Source organism: Cervus canadensis, chromosome 22 (genome assembly GCF_019320065.1).
Source record: "Cervus canadensis isolate Bull #8, Minnesota chromosome 22, ASM1932006v1, whole genome shotgun sequence".
Classification (NCBI taxonomy): Eukaryota; Metazoa; Chordata; class Mammalia; order Artiodactyla; family Cervidae; genus Cervus; species Cervus canadensis.
This window is the reverse complement of record NC_057407.1, coordinates 14,456,043-14,477,539: the sequence shown is the minus strand read 5'-3', so window position 1 is coordinate 14,477,539 and position 21,497 is coordinate 14,456,043. Positions and strand designations below refer to the sequence as shown.

At 41.8% G+C, this 21,497-nt stretch overlaps 1 protein-coding gene across 4 annotated transcripts in view; it reads right to left on the bottom strand.

Annotated features, from left to right (window-relative positions):
- The window catches only part of CACNA2D3 (calcium voltage-gated channel auxiliary subunit alpha2delta 3), an 853,893-nt gene that overhangs the window by 76,389 nt on the left and 756,007 nt on the right, over positions 1-21,497 (bottom strand). For all 4 annotated transcript variants that reach the window (XR_006264409.1, XM_043442153.1, XM_043442156.1 and 1 more), the window contains 3 exons: positions 10,650-10,711; positions 9,454-9,498; positions 3,217-3,279 (listed from right to left, as the gene is read on the bottom strand). Coding sequence is in view for 3 of the 4 variants with exons in the window: in XM_043442153.1 (XP_043298088.1) it covers positions 3,217-3,279; positions 9,454-9,498; positions 10,650-10,711 (170 nt within the window). In the remaining variant the exon portion in view is untranslated. The remainder of the gene's footprint in view (positions 1-3,216; positions 3,280-9,453; positions 9,499-10,649; positions 10,712-21,497) is intronic.

Sequence of the window (21,497 nt, the reverse complement as noted above, 5' to 3'; positions counted from 1 at the left end):
AAAAGACGACCCAAGAGGAAGTGTAGATAAATAATGTGCCCAAACACCAGAGAAGAAATAAAAATGGACAGAGTTTGTGTCCTGGAGCTGACAGGGGCAAAAGGAGGTTTTCAGGAGTACTGTTACATAAACATGGAAAAGGTCTTAATAGTCATGAGAAGTTATGGGATTACAGAGCAAACAAATAAGCAGATGTGGATGTTTCAAATGCATGGCAGGGGTGGGGGGTGGGGTAAGAGTGGCATTGCATAACATGTGCTAAGTGCTGGAAATAAAACACACATGCACATGTGTGCACATATGTGCACATACACACATGTAGGAGCACATGCACACACACTCTTGAAAGGAGGCAGTAGGCATTAATCTGCTCTCAATTCCTTGTGAGTAAAACACTACTTCAGACAGACAGAAACAGACTGTGAAAGGGCTTCCTAAGCAGTAATAAAAATAATTGTTTATAATTCCTAAATGACCTGTTTAGGGATATACAGCAGTCTTCTTCCTCGGCTCTATAAATTTCCTACAGTGGAGAACACTTGCTTTCTCTAAGTCACTTTCTGAGGAACACCTTCATTTTGTCCGTAGGCAGCTAATATGTTGACCAAGAATCTGGACAGAAAGCTGTCCAGATCTGGGAAGAGAAGGCTCGGCCAGTCAGACTTCCAATGGCTGACTCCGGCTCTGGGACTGTCTTCAGGGCACTCCCCCAGTGCTAAGCTTATGCTTCCGCAAGTCTAGTTCTTGGTGTTGGCCGAGATTTGCAAACTCTGAATGGTGGAATGAAGGATTAACATCCTCGGACATCCCTCCAGACTCCTGGAGCCAAGGGGGATGATGTATTGAATATGGCAGAACAGAGCTTGGACCAACAGCCTTCCTCTGCCAACAGACTGGAAGGGGCCAGTGCAGACCAGTAGAGAATCCCCATCTCTCCTGTGAGTGCTCTGAGAATTTGTATCTTATGTGGCAGAGAGTAGAGGGCATTACACTCAGAGCCCAAATCACATAAATTCCACATGTGGTATGTGCTCATTCATGTCCAACTCTTTGAAACCCCACAGACTGGCACCTTCCAGGCTCTCTGTCCATGGAATTTTCCCAGCAAGAATACTGGAGTGGGTTGCCATTTCCTTCTCCAGGGGATCTTCCCGACCTAGAGATTGAACCTGTGTCTCCTGCACTGGCAGGCAGATTCTTCACAGCTGAGCCACTGGGGAAGCTCCTACCTGAAGTTCATAGACTTTGTATTAACTAAATCCTGATTTCCTTATAATGGCGTGACCTCAAGTAGGCTCTTAGGAGTCTTCAGGCAGAAGGGCACATACAGGCTTTGCCAAACAGTCAGAAAAGACGAGGAAAGAAGGAGATGACATTTCACTGATTGAAGACTGAGCATTGCCTTTTTCACTCCAGGGAAACTTGAACTTTTGGCAAACTCTGTGGGTATGTGCTGCTGTTGGGAGCAAGAAGGACATGCACATTTCCTGTGTGTAAATATGCCAGTGTCAATGGAACTGGTTGTTAGATGAAGAAGAATTAACCTAATTGGGGTACAGGAAACCAGACATTAAACAAGCCAAGGCAGGGCAGGCTCCATGGGCTATTCTACCCAGAAGTAAAGGAGGGAACAGAGACCACATGTAGTGGCTATGGCTTAGGAGAGGTCACTATTTCAGTGGTTCATTTTGTTGGCTGGTCCAAGACTCAGCACTTAAAGACATCTGCCATGTTGTCCCCCCGCCCCCCACCCTGCCCCCGCCACAGGATCAGGTTCTCATCCCAGCCCTCCATGATTATGGCAGGACAGCAGAGCTCCTCCTCACAGGAGATTAATTTGGGTTCTCACTCCTCCCAGACACAGGGGTATGTTACCATAGGCCTCTCTATGGCCATTCCTGCTCCCAAGAAACCGACTGAGTTTCACGTGCTTATCCTTCCTATCTAATGTCCATCAACTGTCCAACATCCAGTGACGTCCAGCATCTGAGGAGACCATGTGTGGGCAGTTTGAGTCCCAACTATGTAATTATCATCGACCAAAGGTACATTTAAAATCCCACAACATTCTCACAGATAAGAGGGAAAACCGAAGCACAGTCCCACATGTTACCTGGAGCCAGAGTTCACAAATTAACAAGCCACAGAGCTCAGACCCTAAGGAGCCATACTTAAGGACAATTAACTAATTTATTAGGCATTAATGGGTCTATCACACTGTTGACTATTGAAACATTTTAAATGATGTAAATGAAACCTCATTATAAAATGCTAGCATCCTCAAGTATTAGAGTTAGAAGACGACTTCTGCAGTCAACCATCCTCTGTTCATAGAACCCACCAGGAGTCCCGGCAAGTTAAGGGATGTACCCAATATCCCAAATCGAGTTAAGGAAGAAAGCTCACATCAGAAACCATCTGCCTCCACCTCTGGTGTTACTTTCCTACACCATACGGCTAAACTGATTTGGATTTGACTCTAACATGCTAATTTCATTTCTAACTGTAGAGAAAGCGTTCAGGCACCACGTTTTAAAGGAGAAACTCACGTTTCTCTGTAACAATGCTATTGATTTTAACTCTTACTTTGATTTCCAAATAAAAGTGGAGCTTTCTTTGCTGAGCACCCTAGTTTGGTTTGTTTCCATCTCTCCCTTCTGCCCCCACACTGCACATGGCTGGATCAAATGAGAAACATTCTTCATCTACATGTGGATTCTTGGCCCTCAGTGTTGAGAACCCAAGTTAATCCAAGGACTCAGATAACTGACTTTTAAAAAGGAAAAACCAGAAAGAAAGCCATAAAGAATAATTATGTTGACATACATACATATATTTGTGTGGATGTATAAATTATATATAAAGATAAAACATCAAAATATTAAAAGGAGGAAACCTCCTTAAAATTACCCAAACTCTTTCAGGCACCTCCACACTTGAGGTAAAGAATTCTATAAATTGAACATTTTATGTGTAAGAGAGCAGACCCTGGGCTCTGCACCCCTCCTCTCCTCCCTGGAGGTAAAATCTCTTTGGGGCCTGCTGAGAAGTAGGCTGTGACATTCTTAAAGGGGTGGAAATAATGTTTTATAATCTCCTGCTATTACTTCTTAAATACAGATCATTGTCTCAAAGTTTCAACACCATATTTCACTTCCCCTGAACCAAGCACAGTCTGGGATTCTTACTGTGAGTAGGTAGAGATTCCTCACTCACCTGAGTGTAGTCTTCAGATACCAGAATAAATCCATTATTGTCTATGAGGTAACAATTCACAGTCTAGAAAATAAAAACACCACAGTTTCAATTTTGGGTCCTCAGACTGCTTTTACATGCAATGATGTACTTCCAACTTGAGAGACACCTATTGTAGGCTGTTTGGGGGGAACTGGAAATGCCAGCTGGTTCTTCGAGTTAAGGCCAGAGTTAAGCTGACCCCAGCACTTGTTTTGCAAAACTAACAAATAAACCTAAAACACTAAGCAAGCCTTGAACATCCCATATTGGGATAAAAAAAAAATACATTTAAAAATTATTCATTACAGTTTGTCTTCCTTTTTAAAAATTTATATGACCTGAATAATATTTCCCAGGAACAAAGTGTCCAGAGGCCTCTGAACCTGTATTAACAGTGGTTGAAGTGCAGGCTGTTTTGAAAGCAAAACGACAGCACAATGCCATTACTCTAATGATGTATTAATGAAAACACCGTGTCAGCTCAGAAGACCATCAGGGGACCAGGTAATATTTTTTAATTTGTTCATAGACTTAGGCAGGGGGGAAGGGGCAGACTTCTGTTAAAGGGGCCCCTCAGGCCTCCTAAAGGTTTTCAAACTGTGTTTTTAATTGGGAGCTGGATTTGGGGGCAGGGCTGTTAGCTTTTGGTAGCTCAGACTTATAAATTGTAGCAAGGTAAGCCCAAACCTCTGCTTCCCCCACACTACTTTAATCTCAAGTGAATGATTTGCTACAGGCTAAGTTTTAATTACAGTGCTGTGGAGTTTAAATTTAAGGTTTAATTCCATCCTTGATGTAACTCAGTTTCTATTTATTGCAGCTTTACATACCGACTGCAACATTTAATTTGTAACATATCTTTACCCTGAGCTAAAGTCCCCTAACTCCAGGCCACTGCAGGGTTGTATTTTTCTGGGACATTTACCTATCCATGGAGTTGATTCTAGCGAGACACAAAAGTACAGCAGTAAGCTAGTCAGAAAGATGCATCCTTTATTAGTAGGTAATGGTGGAGATTCAGCAGGAAATTAAAAGCCTTGCTAGCACCTTTCAGAAAAGAGCTGGCTGCTTTGGTGAGCAAGTTCCTCTCGGTTATTCAAAGGGGCCAGATGAAGGTCACACTCTTGTTCTTCACAGAAGCCCTTGGCTGCCCGGACACTACATTGGCCCAGCTGAGAGTCCTGACAAACACTCCCCTTTTCTAGGACATAGCACTACGAAAACACTTGCAGAGCCCGGCTATCCAATATGGCAGCCACGAAGTATGTGCAGATTTACGTTTAATTTTAAGTTAATTGGATCATATGAGACAAATTGGAGACATAGACCTTGATGCAAAGGGAGGTTAACCTTCATTCAATCAATAAAACTACCTGTTGAGCATAGGAGTGGCCTCCATATACTGACTCTCCAAATCCTTACAATTGTGTAGAGAATCCAAAGTCACCATAACTCACCCTCCATCCCTAACTATAAAATAAATTCCTACTCAAACATCCCTAGTCAATTGGTATTACTGTTATCAGACCTATAACTTTGTGGTCAGTCTTTCTCTGCAAATATTAGACAATACAGGACAAACACAAGGCAACTAAAAATCTTGGGAAAGAAGCAATATTTCCTGAAGTCTATGAGGGTGATACTGGAGATCGGCTCCAATCACACATGAAACCACATTAGCACCCATAAGAGATAAAACATGCAGGAAAAACACAACATCACCACCAATAACATGAAAGACGCTCCCAGAGAGAATGATTTCAAAAGGAAGAGACTCAGAGAAGCTCCTGGGGAAACTGATTAGACTCCACTATATTTGACCTCCCTTGTGACCACTTTGAGAAAATCAAATATAAAGTGCAGGATTAACTATTTTGATTTTTATAATTTTATCTGAAATATTATACTCCCCACTCCCAAACCAAACGTGTTTTTTGTTAACAGAATTAGGATATGACTGCAGTTATAAATGTATTAAGTTTAAATTTGTTAAGTAAAATAAATATATCTCACCATTTCCACTCTATTTAGAGATGAAGCTTCAATAAAATGTTTCATAATTTGACGTAAATATTTGGTTCTTTCCCCACCCTCATTTCTTGGAAATGATGACCTCGTGCCCCTTATAACGGACAGCACTGCATGGAATCAACGTTGGAGTGGGCATTAGGAGACTCACTTCTCAGCTATCAACCTCCGTTTCTACTCTCATCCGATGTGGAAGGAACAGGAGTGACAGTATGCAACAGATATTGTCAACCTTGTGATTGACAAATCACTGAGAAAATCACAGGTCAGAAGCAACGATGTGTCACTGATGTAGAACTGGGTCCCTTAATCTGAAAGGTGTCATTTAATTTTCATTACAGGCAATATTGTTGCATTAGGGATATTCAGTCACTGTAACGCCTTCATAAACATCTCCCTGCCAACAACCACTTGGATTAAATTATTGGGAAGTACAGTGGAATGGAGTAAGGCCCTTGAAGTTAAGTGAGCAGAGTGCTGCGTTATGAAAGAATCAGAGTAGAATCAGCCAGATTCAAGTCTGGATAAATTGTTTTCTCTATGTCTCTTTACAGTAGTTAATTGTCTTCTCCATTCTCCCTCCTCTAGTAAAAGGAAATAGAAGAGATATTTTGTCGGCTTTCCCTCACTATGCTACTTCTGCCCCAAATTAAGCCAAATTTCTCAGGAGTCTCCCCATTCCTTTGTCACAAGGGCAGAATGACAGGCTGAAGGGCTTGGGCAAACCAGGAACTCTAAGTTTTGACAGACATGGCAAGCATCCACTCCACAGCCCCCTATGACAAAACATCTAACGATGAAGTTGTTTGAAAAATGCAGAAATAAAGAGCTGGTGACAGTTGCCTTTTTTAAAAAAAGGCGACTTTCTTCATCTGCTTGTTGCCTTAACATTGCTCAGAGAAGTCTGATTTCAGGTCACAAAGGCAGGTTAGGTAAGATACCTGAGGTTAGAGCCCCAAACTTGGCCATGGTAATTGGGCCATCACAGATAGTAAGGAAAACTGGGGAGGAAGAGTACTTGGAAGTGAGAAGCACAGCACCAAACTTGAGTTACCTGGAAGGTGGTATTAGCTCTGAGGCTAAGAGGCTAGCTCGAGAGTCAGAGACTTGGACACTTGCAACCAGTACAACTTTGGGCAAAGCCTTTTAACACTTCCAGGCTCAGTTTCCCTATCCCAATGATGGAGATAGCAACAACTATCTCAGAGAAAAGATTAAGTAGGCCAGTGAGTGCAAATTGTTGAGCACAGTGCAAGGTGCATTATGAGTCCCCAAAGAACCATGTTTGTGTCTACTCAGCACCTACTATGTGCCCTCTGCATAAGTATCTTAATGCTGCACATTGACTTTCTTGGAGACAGAAATTATCACACAGTTTGTAGCAAGAGGTTGTGGAGACAAGTCAGCTGATAAGCACATGTGCTCATCTCCCCTTCTAACCAGTTAGCTCCTGGAGGACAGGGTCCATCTCTGACTGCATCCCATTGACTCCTCAGGGGCTGGAGGTACCAGGGATGTCAGGAGGGCTCAGCAAATAGGTCCTGAAGGAATGAGTGCGTGTGAGAGAGATTGCCTCTCAGGTTCTGAAGTTAACAGTCCCCTTGCGTGGAATGGAGCTCCTTAAAGTCCTCAGTGAGGCCCACGGCCAGGCCCTCCATGAAGATGTATCTATAAGCCTGGAAGACATCTGGCCAGACCGACTCCACCCAGCAGCCCAGGACACTCAAGTCAAGGGCCCAGGGAGGCCACTGCAGGGGGAGACAGAGGGACTGGATCGGATCCGAGGCAAAGTGTGTCTGATAAGTGTGTGGGAGTTGCGCCAGGTCTTCAGTAGAGAGGAGAAGCCAGAAGCACGTGAACTTAATGAGCCCCCACAGCTGTTTTTAATGGGGACCTGATCACTTGAGGGCAGTTGGAGGAGTGGAGGGACATGGTCTCAAAGACTTAATTAAAATCTATGAAAGGGAATGACACATGGAAAGAGTCTGCTGAAAGGATGGAAAGGGGCCTGGCTTTTCCTTTTAAAACTATGTCAACTAGGTGCCTGAAGCCAAAACTTTAGAGTCAAAATGGGAAATGGATGATAGCTTTAAAGTACAAAATGGGGACATTTGAGCATCAGATCAAGTTCAACAATCCTGCCTATGCCACACTAATTTTCAAAGTGTGAACCTTCAAAATGATATCGTAATGAGGCTCCATCCCCAAGGCTGTTAAAGCAGACATTAGTAGTGAGGAAGGCATCCTACCTTGCGCTTACGACGCCCAAGGACTAAAATGTGTGTGTGGCTGCCACCTCAGGTTTTGGGTTCAACTGAACCACTTCTCTAAGGGAAGGATGTGTCTGCAGACATTTTCATTTGATAGCTAATGTTTATTGAGGGCTTACCACAGGTCAGGAGCAGTGCTATAAAGTTTCCATGTATTATCTCATTCATCCTCACCATGTCTCTGGGGGTGTTTCTATCCCCATTGTATAGCTGAGGAAACTAAGGCAAGGCTTATTACTTTCAGAGCCACAGTTTGAAGCTACTCTGCCTCCACAGCCTGTACCTTTAACCACTATGCTAGACCACCTCTGAAATCAGTCACTGAACAAGTAACATATATTGTACTTTTCTAACTCTAAGTGGGAGTCCATTTCCACTTATTTTTATGTATGAGAATGCACGGAGGCAGTGTTAGGCTGTAGGAAGATTACCGCCTCTGACTTTATTCGTCAAATTGTTCAACCAACTATTTGTCCATCCAATCAATCAACCAGAAACCAGTCAGTCAACCAACCAACTATCCAGAACACCATCAATCCCACCAGTCAACTAACCATCCATATTCAGTCACCCAACTAACCAACCAGCTGTCCTCCGTTCTTTTAACACAAATTGGAGTTAGTAGCTTAACACAGGGCCTCGTGACACTGATTAATCAATGCTACTGTTGAGCTGTGTTGTCTTGAACTGAGCATTACAATAAGACAAGTAATGCCTTAAAGACAGAGGAGAGGTTTGAAGCCACTTGACTAGACTATGAGTGGCATTCCCAAACTTACTGAAAGGGTCCTGGTCATAAAACATCACAGGGTACTCTTTCCTTTGGGAAAATTATTTTTGATCTAATGGTCAGGAAACGTTGGACTTTTCTTTTACTCTTTGAATAGTAATTACTCACACAGCTTTATGATTTTTTTTCTTTTTAAACTGGCAGATATTTAAGGACTGAGCATTTTGTACTTTACCTTCACCCTATATTTCTTCTTTTATATTTCCTTACTTTTGTTTGCCTACTTTTTGGAAATATACTTCTAATCCATGTTTTCTGTGTTGGAATGATGTTTGGTTAGGATTTCTTTAATTCCTGTGGTAACCAGAAGGAATATAAATGAGTGATCATTTATAAGCTCCACTTTATGTATTGACTAATGGTTTGGCTGACTCAGAGAGAGGAAGGCTGCCTGAGCCAAGGTGAAAATGCTACTTCACATGTGGTTGATCTAAGATGTGGGGCAGAAGGTACATGGGACTGGATGCTATAAAAACTTACATCTGATGGTCAAACTTGGGACAGTGGTATATCTTTTTTATTCTACTGCTCATGTGTGGAATTCAAATTTGTCTTCCCAAGACTTAGGGAGTGAGATAAGAAGAAAGAAAGAAGGGAGGGAAAGGGAGTTGTAGAAGGGAAGCAGTATGCTAGGACGCAACATTCTGAGTTTTCAACGCTTAGATTTTTAAGCTTCTTTATTACATGGAATTAAGCAAGACATTTAATTTCCCTTATGCTCAGTTTTCCCCTTTGCAAAGTGGGACATATATTCCTATCCATTTCACTAGGTGGTTAAGAAGATGAAGAGGTACCACATTGGTAAAAAACTCTGAGAATTGTAGTGAGAGTTTCAAATGTCAGTAATTTGTAGCGTGTTCTATAAAATGCCAAAATCCCAACAGTGCTGTTCATGGGACATTTAAATCATACTCCCCCAGCTCTCCAAAACTATCTGATTGGGAGAAGAAAGAGAAAGAAACAAAGCAAATGTCCCTGGGTTTTTGGAGACTGGTTCACAGCAATCTCTTAGATCTGGCTCTGCGACACATTCCCCCTGTGAGAAGGCACCCTCAGTCATTCAGCCACCGCCACTGGCCCCCGCCCCAACTTGGTCAGCGCAGACACAGGCCCAGGAGACCATCATACCTCATCGTCACAGCTGATGGAGCATTTGCCATCCAGAGAGGCGCACTGTGAGGTGAGGGGGAAACAAAAGGAAACATGTCATTTGGACACACCAGCATCTGCTAAGGCTGCCACCTGGTTACTAAAGGATGGCCCATCAAAGTCCTAGCCTGTTTCATCCAAAGGGAATGCTCCAGGATGAATCTGCCCATCCTCTCTAGGATGAGTACCAGCCCCAGACAGTAATATAAAAGTCAATTTGGGGGACTTCCTTGGCGGTCTAGTGGTTAACACTTCACCTTCCAATGCAGGGGGTGCGAGTTCGATCCCTGGGTGGGGAGCTAAAACCCCATATGCCTTGCAGCCAAAACACCAAAAACATAAAGCAGAGGAATACCGTAACAAATTCCATAAAGAATTTTTTAAAAAGACAACTTAGGAGTAACCTGGTTCTTTTTCATTTTAATTTATGTTGTCCATGTTAATTTATGCTTTATTCAACAGTGATATCTTTTTAAGACCTCAAATCTTTCAGTAACAATAGATATAATTATTTATTTAATTTTAAATTATTTCCCAGTGACTTTTTTAAAAACTCTGTGTTCTTGAGGCATAAATTCCTAAAGTATTTTCATTTAAGAAACTATATACCATCTCAGTATATAGGCTTGGACAGATGGAAACATCTTATGTGTTGCCATTCCTGCTGAGTTACTGAACAAACACCACTGATATTACTTAGTACAGAATACACAGTGCAAGTAAAGAATGTTCCCAGATTATCCAAGGCAGAGAAGCCCTCGGCCAAAGAAAGCAGATGCATGCTTAGTATAACCTAGCTACGCAGAATCCTTCAAAAATAGAAATAAAGAGATTCACAAATAATTGGGCATCATAAGATGTTTAAAAAGTCACTACGCAAATTCACAAAAGTCCCTGATATTTAGAAGAAAAACTTCTCTTCAAGACGGTCACTATTTTGATCTCACAATTACAGCTGTTTTCAGGAGCAAATTCTCTGCTTTCTCAGCATGTGGTGTCTAGCATGCTGTCAGTCCTTTATTTTGCACTGAAATGAAAGGTAACCTGAGCAGCCCAGCGGTTCATTTTACAAACATTCATCGGAAATCTGGCACTTTTAGGCTCTGGGTACTCAAATGTGAACACCTGTATAATAACAGTGTTGCTAATGCTTCAACATGCTGATTATAACTTACCTGTCTGCTGGCAGTCCAGAACTTCCTTTGGAAAAATTCAAGTTTCATCTGAATGCCTACAGCTGGGACAAATTATAAATAAAACAAGGCATTAGAGATCTCTTTACACAATTATTTAAGATTATCACAGAAAATTATCTGTCAAGGCAAGATGCTGATGTAAGCATATCAGATAAGAACACTTAAAAACTAAATTTACAGTGAAGCATACAACTAAGACATTTTATTGTTCAGGTAAGGAATTCTCAAGGTTACCTACACTCATATAACTTTTGACAGAACAAACTGAGCACAGTGCATATGGCTCTTTGGAGAGATGTTAGTTGAGTGTTTCTAAAATTCATACACTTGTGGTCAACACTCTCCCCAGCACAGCTGAAAACAGAAATAGAAATAAAAAGCATGTTCAGAAGATCATGGTTTTTTCAGAGTTTCTGTTTCTGTCATTAATACATAAACTTGTGTACCTTGTATATTTTGCAAGAGTTTTCAGATATGAAATTTGAAAAGTTAGTTGTCATGGGTTGATGTTTGGAAGTGAGTCACTTGGTCATGATGTGACTTAGTTTAACTGGCCCCCAGTATCCACATCTCAATGATCTTCTCTCCGCAGGAACTCTGTGGGATTATATAGTTCTTTGCTTGTCTGTGAAAAGTTCCCTAAAGCAAGAGTGAAAGCTACTTCTAGTGAGAGAAAGGTACAGAAATGGAAGAGGTTAAGAAAGTGCTTTGAAATTTTGGGAAGAAGAATGCGAGGGAACCTCAGAACTATGCCATGAACAAGCTCACAATATTTCTATTAAGTCAAGACTTAAAAGTAACTCTTTTAGTAACTCTTAAAGCCATTAGAGAAAGTACTCAAGTCAGGGGAGAAAGCTCATCAGATGGCGAGAAGACTTTAGAGGAGATGGAAAGAAAAAATGAGATTGTGCTAGAAACACTACATTCCCCACAAGGGGCACCATTTAGCCCTGGGAAGTTATGCAAACTTCAATCCATGCACCTAATCTTCCCAATTTTTGCCATATCTGCATACTATCAAGGCTTCCCTGGTGGTTCAATCAGTGAAGAATCTGCTAGCAACACAGGACACCTGGGTTTGATTCCTGGGTCAGGAAAAACCCCTGGAGAAGGAAATGGCAACCCACTCCAGTACTCTTGCCTGAAAAATCCCCTGGACAGAAGAGTCTGATGGGTTATAGTCCATGGGGTCTCAAGAGTTAGACATGACTTAGCCACTAAACCATCACCATCACAGTATTGTTATTTATCTTTCCTCACTTTTTTCTTTTGCTGGAATACCTACAGTAACTTCAATCCACATAATGATATCTAGTAAAAGAAATGGAGAAGGCAATGGCACCCCACTCCAGTACTCTTGCCTGGAAACTCCCATGGACGGAGGAGCCTGGTAGGCTGCAGTCCATGGGGTCGTGAAGAGTCAGACATGACTGAGCGACTTCACTTTCACTTTTCACTTTCACGCATCGGAGAAGGAAATGGCAACCCACTCCAGTGTTCTTGCCTGGGGAGTCCCAGGGATGGGGTTGCACAGAGTCAGACACGACTGAAGTGACTTAGCAGCAGCAGCGGCAGTAAAAGAAATACATGATTACCAAAACCCCCCTCAAAGTTCACTCATATGCTTTTATCTTGCCACCGTGTTAGATGCCCCCCAACACCTCCCACCTTGGGAAAACACTGCTGCGCTGGCTTCAGGAACTTGAAGATTCACGAAGACCTTGGGCTGTTACCCTTATTACTACCAAGTGCATTTCTACTTCCTAAACAAATCACTGAAGCAAGACCTGAGAGTCATAGTTAACTAGGACATGTACACTTAGAGAGACTCATCCTCTATCTTTGCACTTAGAATTTCAAGTTAAGCATAGCTGCAACACACAGAATGGAATTCTCTGAAAGGTACCATGTCAGCACTCTGGGTTCATCCTGCTTTGCCTTAAGTGACCACCATCTTCTGGACCATAAGCTCCCCAGGGACAGGGACACGTTCTTGCTCCCCGCTGGATCCCTGCCTCCAGCAAGGGGCCAAGCACATAGATGGCCCATTGGTAAATGCTTGCTTTTTTAGAAAAACTGTTCAGGTGATAGCATAGTCAGTACCTAGCTAGCTAGCTAGATAGAAGAGTAACATCAGTGTGAATTATAATCATACCCAAATAAAGGTTTTTCCGTGGCAGTTCTCAACACATTAGAACCATATGGGGAACTTAAAGAAAATGTTCTGATGCCTGGTACCTTCCCCCTCCAGAGTGGGGGGGGGTGGGGAGTGAAAGTGTTAGTCACTCAGTTGTGTCTGACTCTTTGCGACCCTATGGACTATAGCCCACTAGGCGCCTCTGTCCATGGAATTCTCCAGGCAAGAGTACAGAGTGGGTTGCCATTCTCTTCTCCAGGAGATCGCCCCGACCCAGGAATCAAACTCAGTTCTCTTGCATTGCAGCTGGATTCTCTAACATCTGAGCCACCAGGGAAGCAACCCCCCTCTCCCCCACCCGGCACCACCCACACACAGTAAGACCATTTAAATCAGAATTCCTGCGAGTGGAGTCTAGGCACAGCTATTTTTAAAACACCCCAAGTGATTTGATAGTGCAGTCAAATTGAGCATGGCTACTCTACAGGTCTTACTAAAGACAGTAAGTTGTCCATGGAGGAACTACCACAATATGGACCATTTGGTCAGACTACAGCAGAATCTGCTCTTCCGAGCTCTGGAGAAAATCTCAGAGAATACCTGTAGGAAGCTGATATTGAAGTCTGAAGATAGTCAATGCAGTTTCAAATGAATCTTGTCTTCCAAAATGCCTGACAAGCCATATCCCTATTGGAGACGAGCCAACTGAGGAAGCTGTAAATCAAGGTGCTGGCTGGGTTTCTGGTCAGATCCACCAGCAGGCAGGGGTGAGAGTGTGCCCTGGATTTAAGAAGGGGCTTGGACCAAGTATCTTTGGTTCTACTAAAGATAGGGAGGGATGGCAGAAGGCTGACTTCCTTGCAGAAGGCCTCAGGATTGCTGAAACATTTAATGACTGGTACTTAATATTTTCGCAGGCCCAGGTCAGCAGTCACAGCAGGCTTCGAGACTCCACAGGATAAAAGCAGAGGCTTCCCTGAAAGAGTCACCCCATGGTGACCTTTCCATGGTGTTTCTAGTCCGAGCAACTCAGAGCTGCCCCTGGCCCACCCATCATCTACTGAGTTCCCCTGTCAGTCACCGTGCCCTTTCTGAGCACCCTCCCCATTCTCTGAGGGAGGCCCCATTTTCACCTCTCTAATGAAGCGAGCTGCTCCCTCCTGGGTGTTTATCCATCTCACATACTTGCAGCCTGCTATCATCTGCCCCTTTCGGTCTGTACCCCAGCTCCTCAGAGTGCTTTAATCTTGCCTCATGAGTCAGTCCCTCCATCCCATTAATCATGCGTGCTGCTTCTCTCTGATCTCCCTCCAGCAGGCTGCATCCTCTCCCTGGTCCTGATGCCCTAAACTAGACACTGCTTCCCTCACTCCTCATTCACTCCCTGTCTGGGCCATGAGGTCGATGCCAAAGGACTCCCAGACAATACTGACTACAATGGATCTGCACTGTTTTGCCCTGGCTGTGTTTTTGTTGCCCACATCCCCTCCAGCAACTCTGGCCCATGGTTTCCCACTTCTGAGTTTGTAGTTTGTTCACCTACAAGTTAATATATGTCTCATAGAGAATGGGGCAGACTTGGCCTGGGGGAGTTGACAAGAACTTTGTATCAGATAAAGCGCGGAAATCTGACTCATAGGAAAAGAACAGAGGAAAGATGAGACTTAAGTGCAGAAACAGCACAGGCAAAAGGGTGGAGCCTTTTAAAAGACCATACGAATGGGAGTGGGGAACTTGGTCGTGCAGGCTGAGGTCAAATGGCAAATGTCCTTGAATGTCAGGCCAACAAACCTGAAGAGTACCCTGTAGGTCAGGAGTTGGCCCAAGGGCCAAATTCACCTCTTTTTGTCAATAAAGCTTTATTGGAACACAGACAGCCTTATTTGCTTATATACTGTCCAGTGCAATGGCAGCATTGAGTGGCTGCAACAGAGGCTGAATAGCCAACATAGCCTAAAATGCATACTATTTGGTCATTTACAGAAAAAGTTTGCTGGGACCTGCTTTAGGGCCTGAAGAGCCATTAAAGATATTTCAGTAGACAAGTGAAAGGACCTCAGATCCATATTTTAGAAAGTCCACAATGAAAGCCTTGAACAAGAAGTACTAGGGAAATGGCCTGGACAGTGAGAGACGAGAGTGAGATGAGTTGAGTTCCTCAGTCACAGCCTCTGGGTGCATCTGGCTAGTTATTTAAGTACAAACTGATTTAAAGCAAAAAACAACAAGCAAACAAACACCAAAAACCCTTTAAAAACCAGAATAAAAATTCCCCATCACAAACAAAAATGCCTAAGGGCATCCCATGCCAATTTTATTCAGAAAAACAAATATAAGCTTACACAAACATAAATTTAGCTTCTTCTCACTATTTTCATTTTTTGTTCTTTTTTTTTCCTTTTTACAACTTTTAACAGAAAAAAAATCATCATTATTTTAGCAAGTCCTCCCCCTCTTCCTCCACCCCCACACATCCTAAATGGAACCTGAGATATTTGTCATGCCCATCTATCCTGTTCTTTCAACATTTCAAGCCATAATGGTATATTCTGATTCAAGTCAATCTTGCTAATTTAATAAGAAAAACAAGGACTGAAATGGTTTTAGCGAAACCCAAATCCCAAAGAGAATGCAGAAAATTAAAACACCATTCCTGGAGTTTGAAATTTTTTAGACAGTCCAGAAAATCATCAACATATTTCTCCTGGGATTCATGGTTCTCCTAACTTTCATCTGATTACAAAGGCTCCATGGTTCCCTATCAGGAACTTTTAACACAAGGATGGAGACAGGGAGTTCCCTTTCCATAACTGCACCTGGTGGTTCCTTACTCACCTCCCAGGGACAGAACAGACCTAGAAAAAAAGTGTTCCTTAAGATCCTTCCCAGCACCCTAATATTGTGTAAGTTTCCTAGGACAATGACCCTAAGATACCGGGATGGTCTTTGGAAATCAACAAAATAGCAAAGTCATTTTCACCAGAAAAGCCACCCCAAAGAGCCCCAGAGCCTTTCACGTGAAATATTCATGCATCGAGAGCACTGACATTTCATAATTTGGCTTCAATTAGTCGGTTACTATTCCTTAACACACCTCAATACTCTAAAGTACACCTGAGTACTCATTTTCAGCTTAGCAATAGAGACTACAGAGCTTCCGTGTAATCCTTTCCATCCAGTCTTCTTTTTTCCCCAACTTTCTAACATCCTTTCTATTTTTCCCCTCCCTCTCTTCCTCCCATGTTTTTCAGAAATCAGGTATGAGCTAAGTGCTCAACGGATTGAAATGAAGACATGAGAGATGCAACAGCCAGGGATGGAGGCCTGGGGAGGGCAGTCAAATCACTGAAGAAAGGATCACACTTCAGGATGCTCAGAGCTGACAGACAAGAGCACAGAAACATGCAGGCACTTCATTTGCAGAATGTCAGTGATTGTTGTTCAATCACTCAGCCGTGTCTGGCTCTTTGAGACCCCATGGACTGCAGCATGCCAGGCTTCCCTGTCCTTCACCATCTCTCGAAGTTTGATTAAAGTCATGTCCATTGAGTCGGTGAAGCCATCCAACCATCTCATCCTCTGTTGCCTCCTTCTCTCCTTGCCTTCTGTTTCCCAGCATCAGAGTCTTTTCCAATGAGTTGGCTCTTCATATCAGGTGGCCAAGTATTGGAGTTTCAGCTTCAGCATCAGTCCTTCCAATAAATATTCAGGGTTGATTTCCTTTAGGATTGACTGGTTTGATCTCCTTGCATTCCAAGGGGCTCTCAAGAGTCTTCTCCAACACTACAGTTCAAAAGCATCAATTCTTCAACGCTCAGCTTTCTTTATGGTCCAACTCTCACATCCATACATGACTACTGGAAAAACTACAGCTTTGACTATATGGACTTCTGTTGGCAAAATGATGTCTTTGCTTTTTAATATGCTATCTAGGTTTGTTATAGCTTTCTTTCCAAGAAGAAAGTATCATTTAACTTCATGTCTGTGGTCACCATCCAGTGATTTTGGAGCCCAAGAAAATAAAAACTGTTAATGTTTCCACTTATTCCCCATCTATTTGCCATGAAGTGATGGGACGAGATGCCATGATCTTCATTTTTTGAATATTGAGTTTGAAGCCAGCTTTTTCAATCTCTTTTACCCTCATCAAGAGGCTTTTTAGTCAGTGGTTAGTACACTGGAATTGGGACCAACAGCTGACCTCAAACACTCCAGTCCTACATTGTCCAAATTGGTGGCTACCAGCTACATTCGGCTATTTAAATAAAAATTAAATAAAATTAATAATTTAGTTCCTAAGTTGCATTAGTCACATTTTAAGTGCTAAATAGCCACAGGAGACTAGTGGCTACTGTACTGGACCCAACAGAGCCAGAACATATTCATCACCTCAGAGAGTTTACCTGGACAGTCATCACTGATAACAGGAACACAGTAGAGGAACTGAAGACTGATGTCCCCTGAGAATTAAAGTTAACATTCCCCACAGATCTGTCCAAGCTACCCACTCCCTGGAGGTGGAGGAAATGAGGATGAGTTACGTATGAAAGATGTAGAACAGACAGACCTGCCCATGTGAGAAGACCTGGATTTGCAAGGGGAAGCTGGTAATTAGTTTGAGAAAAACCCAAAGAAATCAATGCAATATGCTCAATGTGGCTACCACCCCCAAGATTTATTTATTTTGCTTTATAAAATTTGAGAATACAAATTACATTTCCAGTGCTATTATATTCAAATGCATTCAAGATGAAATCATGCATGCATCTCATATCAGGTTAACAGACATGCATTCAAGTGTAATCCGAGACTCACCAAAGAACAATGTTACATGTAAAATTAGAAATAAAATAACTTTTTCATATTGTATTCATTTAGAAATAATTTTCTGTGGGCTTGGCCTCAACTTGCAACATACTCCTAAGAGCACAAATCCGGTTTGTAAAAGAGTGCTCATCATGCCTGGCACGCAAGCTCACACAAACACCCCTACCTCCATTTGCCCAGTTCCCCAGCCATGTGATATATTCACATACAAATCCAGGAGACAGAAAAATAATCCTACTGCCATCAACAAATTATAACCAGGAAAATATTTACCAAGAGCTCTGGTTGTGAACCCTGCTTCTAAGACAGCTAAGTACCCTTGGGTACATCACTTCACTTCTCTGTCTCTACAAAGAGAGTCACATGAACAGAACTTTTGTGGGATGGGGATAAATAACACAAAATCAAATTACGTGTATCAAAACTCTAAAGGTTTGACAGTGTTGTCAACATTCATATGATGATTTAGTCCTAGTTTCAATCCTTTATGTGTGTATTTCATCATCAAGTACACTTTTCACCCCAATATATTGATACTCAACAGAAAACTCAACCACAATAAATTCATATTGTCCACTACTACCAAGGTCCCTGAGGATGTAATGTTAGGGGGTAAACACTCTACAAAATTATAATACATTGGTGGGGGGTGAGGGGGAGGGCCATGTGAGCACTGGCAAAAAGAAGCAAAAAACAGAAGGTAAGGATTCTTTTTCAGCTGAGCAAGGCTGAAGTGGATTTTTTCCCTTCAGGATTAATGAAAGATGTACTCCACTCTTCAAATCCTATCACTCACCCCTTTGAGAATCACGATCACTTGTGCATACCCAGGACAAGGCTCGCTAGATCAGCATCCAGAATCCAAAAGAGTTCTTGTCCCCGACACTGTCACTGTCGGCTCCATGTGCTCTCCAGCCAGGTGACCTGCTCACAGAGTTTCCCGAGGGACTTGCTACTGCCGGCAGCGCGGGGCCAGTCATTTCACCCCAGTGCTCAGGCAGAACATCAGGTTCCAGGGCTTTCCTGGGCTGGCTTGGCCCACATACAGGAGTGTTTTCTCCTAACCGATTCCAACCCATGGGTAGGGACATGGTAGAAAACTGTAATCTTATTAGAGAAAATAAAACTCTAATAAGTTAATAAATATGTGTAAGGATTTCCTCTGCATTTCATCACTTGGGAGTGAAACAAGTTTTCTTAAAACCCAAATTCTACAAGTAAATACTGGCCATACATTCTCTCAACCAGAAAAAGAGCTCCTTACTGGTCATATTTCCCAAGCAGGGCAGTGTCTCTCTCTACACTTTGTCCTCAGCCTCCCTCTGACAGAGTCCCTGATTTTTCCTTCCTTTGTGCCCAACAGTAATGATGCTAGCAGTGACAGTAACAAGGCATGGCACATTTGGATTAAAACTTGCCTTAATTAACGGTCAACTGTCATAGATGTTAGCCAAGCCACATTTGTTTAAATGTTTTCTTCTGTTTGTTTTCAAAATAGTTAATTGCAAGTAGAACTAACAATGAATCTGAATGTCATTTTTTTGGAATATTTCATGATTAAGTGGGGGTTTGGAAAAAGGCCACTGTCCTGCAGTGTTGAGGAAAAGAACCCTAACCTTGCTTACATCAAGTACAAGCCCATTCCAGGGGTCTGCTAATGTCCAGGATAAATGACTTACCACATGAACAACCATTTAAAACTGTAATGTGAATTATGACATAACTCATCTGTTAAATATTTCATGTGAAGATTTTAATGAATTGCATGATGGAATGTTGGACAAAAAAGACAACTGAAATCCTGGGACTAATTTGGGCGAAACTGAGAACAGAGTATTCTCGTGGAAATGAGGGGGAAGAAAAGGCAGCTGCATTTATGGCCCCCTGGGTGTCAGACTGGCAAGCCCAAAGGCTTTCTTATAAGATTATAGGGAACCAAGAACGATCAGCAACAATCTTCTGAAAAATATTTAGATCAAAGCCATATTTGTTTATTATAATCTTGATAAAGCCCAAACATTAATCTCCAAGGCATGGTATTATTTCCGAAATTAGGGGGAAAAAACATTCTCACAGCAGCAGACACACCTCACATTTTAGCCTATGCCAAGTGAAGAAATACAATGATAAAAGGGGAGGAGGTATTTTAAATATAACCCCTAACCGACTGCATATTTCACTTCTGCAGTACACCCTGTGGTGCTGGGGTGGAGGGGAGTAATCTTTCTCATACATGCTTTTAAGTAACAAAGAGCTACATGATGTATGTCTGTGGTGAGAAAGAGGGAGGGGAAACAGGACTCATTATCACTCGATTGACAACGCGATAGCAGAGGACTGTCTTTGAAGACTCAGAGCTGCAGAGGCTTATTTTAATCTGGAACCATCCCCACCCACTGTCCGTGACTGACTTCTGGGAATGTGTGTAGGAAGGCCTGATCCTTTCGCCTACACATTTCTTTCGTAATCACTTTGTTTTTGTCCTGTCAGAGCTTCTTGGGAGCAGTCACCTTCAGTAAAGTATAATAAATGACAATTATGAATGTTTCCTCCATTTAGATTCTAATTACTTGACAGAATCAATGTTGAAAAGAATTAGCAGGGCCGTGGAATGGAATAATAATTTTCTTTTCACCCCTGAGGTAATCTGGAAGCATTTTTCCAGACCTCATCTAAAGAAACCTATATTCCCTCAGCTTTCTAAGGCCACTGGTGCTGGCATCGAATAGTTTTTGTCAGATCATTTTATGCTCACAAAACTCTTCGAATAATATTATTTCAATAAGGTTTTCAAGCCAATACATTTTTAAAGTCAATTCCCATCCTTTCAAACTTTCAGAATAAAACATTTAAGCCTCAGGCTTCATTGTATTTTAATCAGGGTTACACAAATCAATGTCCATTAAGAAAATTATAAGTTTCCAAATTATAGCTCCCTAGTTAATAATTTCTTATTAGGTCACCACCTAATAACAGTTACCAAAGAGATTATAACAAAATCAAGGGTCAGATTTCCAAACATTTCAAAACCCATAATAGAATGGTCACATATATTTGCCAAACACCTCTGACCTGGATGTTGATGACTGTATTTAATGCGAAGCAGCATTAAAACATCCATATGGGAATGTAAATTGGTGCAGCCACCAAGGAGGCTCCTTAAAAAACTAAAAATAGAGCTACCATATAATCCAGAAATTCTACTCCTGGGTATACATATGGAAAAAAAAAGAAAACACTAATTTAAAAAGATACATGCATGCCAATGTTCATAACAGCACTATTTACAATAGTTAAGATATAGAAACAACCCAGTCCCATCAACAGACGATTGGTTTAAGAAGATGTGGTGTGGGTGTATATATACACATATACACACACATATGTACATACAATGGACTATTAGTCATAAAAAGAATGAAACATGACCATTTGCAGCAACATGGGTGGACGGAGAGAATATCATACTAACTGAAGTAAGTCAAACGACAAAAGACAAACATTATATGATATCACTAATATCTAGTTTTCTAGTAGAATCTAAAACGTAATAAAAATTTATATACAAAACAGAAACAGACTCACAGATATAGGAAATAAGCTTATGATTACCAAAGAGGAAAGGGGAGACAGTGAGGGATAAAATAGGAGCATGGGATTAACAGATACAAACTACTAAATATAGATTAAATAAGCAACAAGGCTTTACTGTATAGCACAGGAATTACGTTCAATATCTTGTAGTAAACTACAATGGAAAATAATCTGAAAAGAAATATATATAACTGAATCACTTTGCTATTCACCTGAAATGAACACAATATTATAAATCAGTTAGGTGTCAATAAAAAAAAAATCCACAT